At 55.2% G+C, this 9,721-nt stretch overlaps 1 protein-coding gene across 1 annotated transcript in view; it reads right to left on the reverse strand.

The window, feature by feature from the left end:
• FGF9 (fibroblast growth factor 9) overlaps positions 1–9,405 on the reverse strand; it is a 33,977-nt gene extending 24,572 nt beyond the window's left edge. Inside the window, exon 1 of the mRNA XM_004467548.5 lies at positions 7,118–9,405. Coding sequence (XP_004467605.1) covers positions 7,118–7,394 — 277 coding nt within the window. The 5' untranslated portion in view covers positions 7,395–9,405. The remainder of the gene's footprint in view (positions 1–7,117) is intronic.
• Between the last annotated feature and the right edge of the window lie 316 nt (positions 9,406–9,721).

Raw genomic sequence — 9,721 nt, forward strand, 5'->3', positions numbered from 1 at the left:
AGGGATGTAAGTTCTGAAACTGGTTCAGTCATCAATACCTATGACTTAATAATTCTGGGTTATTTAATAGCCAATATTAAAAGAAAGGATTTATCACTCTGAAATAGGAATGTCTGCTTGAATCAACCACTAGAAATCTTCAGTTGGCTATGCACATGCATCTTAAAGTAAGGCCTAAAAAACATCTCAATATTGGAGACAGAAAAGACACACAGGAGCCAAGTTACGTTCCCATCAAATTAACCTCACACCAAGATCAACTCCCAAGGCAGCCTGGCAAATGCTCCTGCGTGCTAGAGACTGGAAGCTTCTGGGTAGCTGCAATTGTGACGAATTCTCAGCACTTTCATTAAATGGAGTTTCATCTGCAAGTTCAGAAAACTACTACTAATGTCCTGTATTCAAAGAGGGGAAAAGCTTTCTTAGGCCTAGTTCCCACAGTCTTTTTCCTGGTAGTGACATTCTGCCTTGAGCAGCACCAGAGGCTGAGCTTCAACTGCCAAATCATCCCTCTTCCAGCCTTCCCCCAGGATCCCACCCCACCAAGAAAGCCATTCCAGCTCTCCTTGGTTCCAGGACAGGTGGAGCCAAGGGTGGGCCTGTGACGTTCCCTACCAGAGAAATGCACAGGGGGGGGTGGAGGGGCACATTCATCCAGCAGCCTCGAGTTCCCAAGGACCAAAAAGTCAGCATTGTCAAGGCTTAATTTAAAAGGACAGTTTTTGACTATGGGGTGCAGTGATGCTCAGAGATGAACTTACCAGGTGCAATGGATGTGTCATGATGGGAGAGAATGTTGCTGTGGGGGGAGTGGGGGGCGGGGGCGGTGGCGGTGGGGTTGAATGGGACCTCATATTTTTCATAATGTAATTTAAAAAAATAAATAAATAAATAATTTTAAAAAAAAAAAGGACAGTTTGCTATAGGGAATGACGGACATGTCTTGGTAATGGATGGTGGTGATGGCAGCACAACATTGTGAATGCAATTAAGAGCACTGAACTATATATATCTGAATATGATTAAAAGGGGAAATGTTAGATGGTATATATGGTAACAGAATAAAAACTTTTTTTAAAAATCCATGGAACTATACTACCAAGTGAACCCTAAGTTATTGCAAGGCGTTGAGGATGAGGTGGGGTATGGGTATCCTCTATTTTATGCATGATTATTCTGTATACCCACAACTGTTTTAAATTTTTTTTTTTTTAAGTCAGCATCACTACTTTGGTCACCTGGAGTAACAAAGAGCCCTTAAGATGTATTGTAAAATGTCCAAAAGTGGACACTTAAAACAATCAGGTGAAATTCATCAGCTCCTGCCCTAACACTTCAAAGAAGTTATTACTTTATGAGAATTAAATGAGGTTATTTAGAATACTTAGCACCGTGCTTGAAAGATTTAAGGGCTCAAAATACTGTTGCTGTTGACCTAATCATCATCGTTATACAATTTGGACATGAAAGCATTAAGATGTCTATCTTCCTTCTTCTGGCATTGACAAGACAGCTGCAATTCATACGTACTTATTTATTTATTCAACAAACTATTATTGAATGACCGCCACAAGCCCAGCACCACACCCATTAGTAGAGTATATGAAGATGAGTAAGCTCTAGCCTAGGCCCTGTACCCTCAAGGAGCTTACCATCTAGTGGGAGGTAAGGACAAATACATAAACAGAGAAATGTAATCATGTGGTGAATACAATGAGAGGGAAATGTACAGGGTCTGCTCAGGGTCCAAAGATGGGCAGCTCAATCATCTGTGAGAAGGGGAGCTCGAGGAGCCTTGCAAAAGAAAAAATACCCAGGAAAAGTCTCCAAGGTGCTATCCAAACACCAGAAAAGATTTTGTCACTTCATATTACCACACATATCTCTGTAGCTCCCTGGAAAAGCAGAGACTTCAAAAATAACAGTCCAGACTTTTTCTGCGGTCACCTCAGCGGTCAAGGACAAGCAGAATACCCAGATGCATGAGTCACAGTCATCCCATCACACTCGGAGAGAGCCAATGAATGCTGTGAGGTCAGAGAGACCTGGCAAGCTGGTGACACCCCCCCACCCCAACCAGCCCACAAGCTTAGCCTTAAGGTACCTATCTTATCCCCAGGGAACCACGGAACTTCAACCAGGTTGATTTCCCTCTCCGGGCCTGGGCCTGAGCCAAGCCAGCATTTCCGAGTGTACCAGGGAGCATAGCCCACCACCCCTGTCCTCCGTTTACATGAGCGTGCAACACAGGGGTGAACTCAACCATCGCCCAGGAGAAGGCTTTGTGTAGAAACTCCCCAATGTTTAGTGATCAAAGGGAGAGAAGGGCAAGAAGGAAAGAGGGGGGCATGAAGGGAGGGAGTGGGGCTTGTGTAGAACACGAAGGCTGTGGACCTTACCATGTGTGCATGGCAACCTGTCCCTCCTCTTGGGTGGACACCACCTGGACAGCCTAGCCTCCAAAAGGTACAGTGATGGGTAGTGACAGCAGGGCATGGGAAACACTGAGTCTGTGACTCGTGTCATTCCTCTCTTCTCTTCCACAGCACAAAACAGTCCTGCCTGAGGACATGACCGTGGGACCCCACGGGTTTTGTTGAGGTCAGAGATCATCCCTGGTCCACAAGAGACCAGATCCATTCCTAGACTTCTGGAAAATGACCACAGCAAACCTTCCTCCTTTAGGGGTCAGCCCCAGAGCTCATCTGACTCCCTTAGCTCTGTTCAAATGGACCATTAACCCAAGGCTGGCCCAGGTCCCAGAGCCCATATGAGCTGGGTCTCACAAGGCCACACAAAGGCCAGCAGGGGCAGTGGGAAACTGCTCCACACCAGTCCCTATTAAACGCCCTCCAGCCTAAAAGCACACCAGGTTTAACAGAGCCACAGTCTTAAGACTACAAAAAAATGTATACAGACTGTGGAGAGAAGCATGACATGAGGCTTTTGAAAAGAGATTATTGACCGATCTCCCTACAGAGCTTCCTGTTAGCCAGAGAATTCTATACCAGGGCTGCCAAATCAATCATTCCAGGGCCCTGGGTCAGAGTAAGTCAGAGTCTATACCAAATTCAGCAAGTCTCAGCACTGACTTAGGAAACGACAAACTGAATGGGGAGTTATAAGGCCACCAACTCTCCGAAGATCTGAACCCATCGTGAGAAGAGCTGCTAGCTGTTCCCTTCCTGAGAAACTGAAGAACCAGATCCATAGGCCACATTTTTTTTTTTTAAGTGCAAACCTTGGTCAGAAGATTTTCCTTATCTCCCCTTTAGAAAATATCACACTATCTATCCTCTTTCTCCCCTCTAGTACAACTTCCCTCTCACCCCCTTGGAATGGGCAGCCCCGTTTCGGTGCTCATCTGGGTCCTTGCAGAACTGTCACCCCAGACCAAAAGGCGCGGCAATGGAAAGCACTCCATCCTTCCAGAAGATCAGTGGCCCCACTTCAGGCATCACCTGGTATGTGGAAATGATCCAAGTCAAACAGGCCATCAGGGCCAACACTCGCTTTCTTCTTGCTCTGCCTAACCATTCCCCCCATTGGCTTTGGCCTCACTTTTCTCCCTCTAGCAAGTTCAGGGACTTTCAAAGATGAAGCAATATGAAACGTTAGCTCTTGCTCCCCTCCACCTGTTTCCCCAGAGCTCTAATTCCCAGCTGCCCCTCTCTAGGCTCAGCCTTATCACCACACTAGGAGCCCCAAAGGAAAACAACGGGCTCCCTCGGTCTCCCACCTAAGTGGTCACTGCCGCAGCTCCTGTTGGAACCACAGTAAGACTCTCCTCCCCCACCCCATGTCCCCTGCACTGCTGCTGCTGTGTCACCACCAGGCTTGCCAGCAGCTGCAGTCACCTGCGTCTGTGTGGGCGTGGCAAAACCCGGTTTCCAGCACGTTTCCTTCTGCCGTCTCATTTCAGGTAGAAAAGGCACCTTCTATTTTAATCAAGGTGTAAACCCCCACCACCACCACCCCTGACACAACCCCCCTACCCAGAGCCGCCCTTTTCTCGGGCATCTGAAGAGATCCTGGCAAAGAGGAGCAAGTCCCTAGATGGGAGCGGAGTAAAGAGGGCAGAAGGGGAAGTAGCGGCAGGGCGCTGGGGTGCCAGGTGCGAGGAGGCCCCGTGCCCCTCGCCGCCGCCCCTGCTCCCGCGCCTCGGAGCAGCCTCCTTCCGGGTGGGGACGAGAAGGCGGGCGGCAGCTCCCGGCGCACGCACGCACACCCGGCGGCTCTGCGCCGGGTTGCTAATATTGGGACCTGCCGCAGTGGGAGCAGCGGGAGACCGTGCGGCACTGCTGTCACCCCGGGGGCCCGCTCCTCACCGCAACCGGATGAAAGACTTAAATAGCCCTCCCGCCTCGCCCTCCTCCCCGCCCCCACCGCGTGCAGCCACCCTCAGCTCCATCCCAGCGAGGGTGAGTGGCAAGCGGGGCGCCCGGTGCGCGCGCGCCCCCTGCCCCTCCCGGGCCCGGGCTCCCACTCTCTCCCACCCACACCCACGCAGAGCCTCTTTGGCTTTGGCTGCACCTCCCACCCCCGCCGCCCAAGGTGACGGCGCCGAGCTTGTCTAAGGAGTTGAGATGTCACTTCCTTGGCGACACCTTGCTCCGGCCTTCGGGGGAGGGTCTAGTTTCCGTGGCGGATGCCCCTGAACCTGCCGTCCTCTGCCGCTGACCCCAGAACGCCCCTCACCTGCTCCCACGCCCCGCCCCAGCCTGGCGGCCCTCGCATCCCCGCTCTCCCGGGTGCCAGTTCCTGGATTTATAATGACTCAACTGCGTGCGACAAACGTCCTATCCTAAAGGTGACTGCATCAAAAAAGGAGGGGGCCTCGGGGAAGCGGGGGTGCGGGGGCCGTGGAAGAACCGAACTCGGGCGTCCAATGGCCTCTCTTGACGCCAGGACCAATTGTGCTGCTCGGAGGGGGACCGCAGGGGTCGCTCCTGGCCCGCGGCTTGGCGCCGCGCACAATGCAGCCCGCCCCCGCCCGTGGCCCACCGCGCGCTCCCGGCTCCCCCGGGCGGAGGGGCCAGCGCGGGCCAAGCCGCCTGCCGCCCACCTCCGCGCCGGGGCTGCACAATGGCCCGCCGCGCGCCCCTTTGTCCGCCCCCGCTGGGAGCCAGGCCCGCCTCCGGGGTCCCCGCGGAGCCCACCTCCCGCCCGAGGGCCGCCACGTCCTCCGTAGGCCGGGGGGAGGTCAGCCCCCAGCGCCCACCGCCCCCTCCGCTCCGGCCGCGGCGCTCGCCGGAGCCGTGCCCACGGCACACACAGCGGCGCGGCCGACTCCTCCCCCCGCACGCACACAAAGAGGAAGCCCGGGGGCTGAACTTGGGCGAAAACCGGGCACTCGGTGGCCTAGAGGCGGGTGGAAGGCTCTCGGCCCCCGCCTGCGGCGAGCCAAGGGGTCCCGAGGGCTGCACAGGGAGCGGCGGGGCCGAGAGCCCGAAACGGGGCGCGCTTAGGACCCCGCGGAGCCGGCGGGCCCAGCCCGTGCGCGCCGCGGGCCCGCCGGCACCTGCCGGCCCGCAGCCCCGGCCGCCCTCCGGGCACGACGCCCCGGGAGCGCCACCGGAGCGGGAGAGGCCACGGCGCGCCGCCAGCCCGGCTCCCACGCCGCCCGCCCGGCTCGCGGCCTGCGGGGCTGCGGCCAGCGCTCGGCACGGCGGCGGCCCTCGGCCCGGCCCGAGAGCCGAGGCGCTCGGGAAACTTTCCTCCTCACTTTGGAACAATTGGAGCTGCCTCGGCTGCTCGGGGTGGGAATTCTCTTTCAACTGAGTAACGGCAAAACTAGGAGTCACCAAGTTCTGTTTTTAAGCCTGGAGGGGAGACGACCCAGAGAAATCTAGCAGGTTCGGCTGAGGCTGCGGGCTGAGCAAAGGGGGGACAATCCCGGGGGGTCTGGGACCACCCCCGCGCCAGGCCTGATTCCTCCTCACCTTCCCTAGATCTCTAGACTAGCATCACCTACAGCCCCAGGATCCTCAACCGAGAGTTGAGATCATGCTCCACATCTGGCATTTTTAAAAATCCGCACAGGACTTTGTTTTTTACGACCTAGTTTAAGTGTTGTCAGGTGAGTTCACTAAGAAGTTAACTCCTTCCAGCAATCTGCTTGCCCAAACGGGGGGCTTAATTTTTTTTTTTTTTTTTTTTTAAAGAAAGAAAAACTAAAAAAAACAAAAAACCCAGCGCCCCCCAACGGGACTCAGCTACTTGAGCTCACGCTGCCGGGGCTAAGGCTGCCTCGGCAGACACGTGTGTGCGGGCACTTACAAGTGGACCAAGTCGCCAGCCCTCGAGCCTGCAGCCCTCAATGCTGAGTCACAAACACCGGCCTCTGGAAGTGAAATCCTCGGAATGCCCTTTAAAATTAGCTCGCGGCTTTTGCACGCGCGCGCACACACACACACACACTTACATCAGAGACCCACTCAGGAAGCCCACGCTGCGCCGAGCACTATAGAAATGAAAACACATAGGTTATAACCGGAGAGCTGGAAGGACAAACCCCTTCGGAAGTCGTTTTCCCCCAAGCCCTCTCCCAGGGCTGCTTGCTGAGCCTGAAATAGGACTTTACTCCTCCAAACAGAACCATCAGTCAGCGACCTTCGCCTACTGGGTGGGAATAAACAATACGCTTAAGTTACAATTCCAGCAGTACACTTATTGGAGGACAAGGAAAAGGTGGGCAAAAACTATTTGGGCACCTGATGGTAACCACTGCCTACAGGAACCTGAATGCATTTTTAAGTGTTTAGTAGGTAATGATGAAAGCTAAAACTCGTGGAATCAGTCCGTTCAAAAGAAACTTCCTAAACCGGATCTTCCCCGTGCATCTGCTGCATAAGAGCTAGGGACTTGGGCTATATTTATAAATCATGACCCCCCCCCCCCATAGGAAAAAAAAAAGAACGAAAGGCCTCTCAGTTCAGACCTGCATCGTACCAGCAGCAGACCTGCAATTCAGGAGTTTTTTTTTTTTTTTTTTTTCCCCTGAGCTGGCAAGAGACAGATTCCCTTGCCTGCATCCCCCTCCCAGCCACCACCTCCTTGGTCGTTATAACCCCAACATTGCATCGCATGGCCATCAAAGGGTTAATGGTGTACCTACCAAAGCGGCTGTGGTCTTTCCTGGTTCCCTGGATTGTACCGTTGGGGAAGATTTCTAAGTGAAATCCAGTCCTGCAGTAGAGCTGCCTCCGCCTGAGAATCCCCTTTAAATGATCCAAGTCCGTGACTGCGGGTCCCCTGGGGAGCCCCCCTGCTTCGGACTGACCCAGGTGGTCGCTTAACAAAACCGGGCTGTCCACCGGCAACACGGGCACATTCCCAAACGGTACCGCATCCTGCACACCGAAATAGTTCCCAACTTCTCCTAAGGGAGCCATCAGAGGACTGGGCTTTCGGAGCACAAGAATAAACAATAACGATGGTGTCAAATCCAGGAGATATTAGGCGAGGTATATCCAACTCTCCTCCCTTACCGCAGTTGCAGAAAGAAAGAAAGATAAAAAAAAAAGAGGTCCTTTTCTTCAATCCATTAAATGCATAAATAAAAGTAATATGCTGTTTTCACTGGCACAGGTTCAAGGTCAAACCACTGATAGTCTAAGAAACCACCACTTTATACTCACACACTGACATATTTATAAACATATATATGTATCTCTATGGATAGATCCCCAGCTCTTAGCAGGCAGTAAGGTCTTCGTCCCATCCAACCGTAATAAGGAAAAAAATCCGTAGTTTCTCCATTGGGTTTGAGATCAGAATGACCATAGCAACTTAAATACCTAGGCGTTATTATAGGGATTTTTAAGATGCACGGGCTACGTCAGAATTTACGGATCCTGACTCCAGGAAGGCATGCGCTGTTTTTACTCTCTAACGGACTCTGCAGACATCAGCATGAATCCTTCAAGGGGGAAAAAAAAATCTCACGTTGTTGGCGGAGACCAAGCTCCCCTCCCGTTCCCCTCTCCAAAAAATAATCACAATAATAATAAAATGAAAAGGGGAGGAAAAAAAAAAAACTTCAGGCGTCCAAAGCTAATATCCAGAATTCTCCAGCGGGTCCGCAGAGGTCGGTTGGCTCGGGCTGAGTGGAGAGCGGCGGGCGAAGGAGAAGGCGTCCGGGGCTCGCGTGCCGCCCTGGCCGGCGTGAACAGGTGTCGCCCGCGCCGGCTCCGGGAGCGCCGTGTCGGGCGCAGCGGTGGCTCCAGCGCATCCCCCGCCTGCGCGCAGAGTGGCGCAGGCAGCGGCATTGGGCAGGGTTTAAGGTAGCGCCGCGGCGGCCGCCGGCCTCCCGCGGTCCTAGCGTCCGCCCGCACCTGCGGCTGCAGCACACCCCTTCGCCCGCGCGAGGCTCGAGCCCCGCCGACGCCCGCCACTCTGCGGCAGTGGGTGCAGCGGGAGCTAGGGCGCGGGACTGCGGGGGGGATGACTAAGGGACACTTGCTCTAAAAAATGAAAGCAAAGGAAAGATGCACACAGAGAGAGGCGGGAGGCAGAAGCCACGAGTCTCCTTAGACGCAAAGTTTGCCTGTGGATTAGAAGCTGCTGGCCTAAAATCTTGCTCGCTGTGAAGATGGAAACGAAGCACCGGTGTAGGCTCAGACTTACATGGGGGAACTGGTTTTCACTTGGCCGCTGTAATCTTGCATTGCATTATAAAAGAGGATTGACCCGAAAGTTTGAGGGAAGGGAATTAATGAAGTGGGTGAACATGGCAGTTTCTCTTTCCTTCTTCCAGGTACACAGACGCGCGAACAGGTAAGAAGGATCTGAACCCAGTGAGGTCCCACTCCTCTCTTGCTCACGCACACACGCCCCGCAGTGTGGCACCCTTCTCGGTGGCGTTCGGAGCGCGTGGATAGGTTATCTCTGGAGAATGAAAGGGTTGCGGCTATTTTCGGGTCCCACCCACTGCCGAGGAGTCCTGCAGCACCGCATGGGGGGAGGGGGTGCTAGAGAACTGCCTGTCCTTGAGTTCCCCTGCACCCCAGCCTCGGGTGTGCGTGGAGGTGTAGGTAGTTGGGTTCCCTCTTTGCCTCCCAACTACCCTATTCGGACGAGTCATACCACCCTCCGCGCGGCCTCGGCTCGGGAAGCTAAAAGCTAGTTTCAGTCCCTCCCTCAGTCCCAAACCCCGGGGCGGAGCGGGGAGAGCCGAGCTCGAGCTGGTGCGAGCCCTTTGGGCCCCGGAGCCGCGGGCGGAGCTGGCCCGGCTTCTCCTCCTGCCCCACCGCGGGGGACGCACGTGGAAAGCGGAATTGGGGACCGCGGGCTGAAAGTCCGCTCCGGGCCGGCGACCTTCCGCGCCCAGCCGGGCACGGGACAAAGGAAACCGCAGCACAGGGCCCCGGGGGCCCTGCCCGCTCGCGCCCGGCTGGCCCCGCCGCGGAGCCGCAGGCACGCACTGCGCTCCCGGCTGCCGGCCCGCGCGCGCGGGACTCCCCTAGCGGCGGCCGCGCGCAGAGCAGCGCGGCGCCGCCACCCCGCTCCCAGGCACCCCGCAGCCCACCCGCAAGCCCCTCGCGCTCCCCGGCTCCTCTTTGTTCCCGGTGTCTGATAAATGCCCAGCTCTCGGGTCCAGAGGATGAAAGTTGCCGAGACTTGAGAGCAGCTCTGGCCCCCAGGACTTGCGAGGAAGGAGTCGAAAGCAGAGAAGGGAACCCTCCAGTGGGAAAGGGAGTCCTAGTGTTTTCAGGGGCGA

This window comes from Dasypus novemcinctus, chromosome 15 (assembly GCF_030445035.2).
Source record: "Dasypus novemcinctus isolate mDasNov1 chromosome 15, mDasNov1.1.hap2, whole genome shotgun sequence".
NCBI classification, from domain to species: domain Eukaryota; kingdom Metazoa; phylum Chordata; class Mammalia; order Cingulata; family Dasypodidae; genus Dasypus; species Dasypus novemcinctus.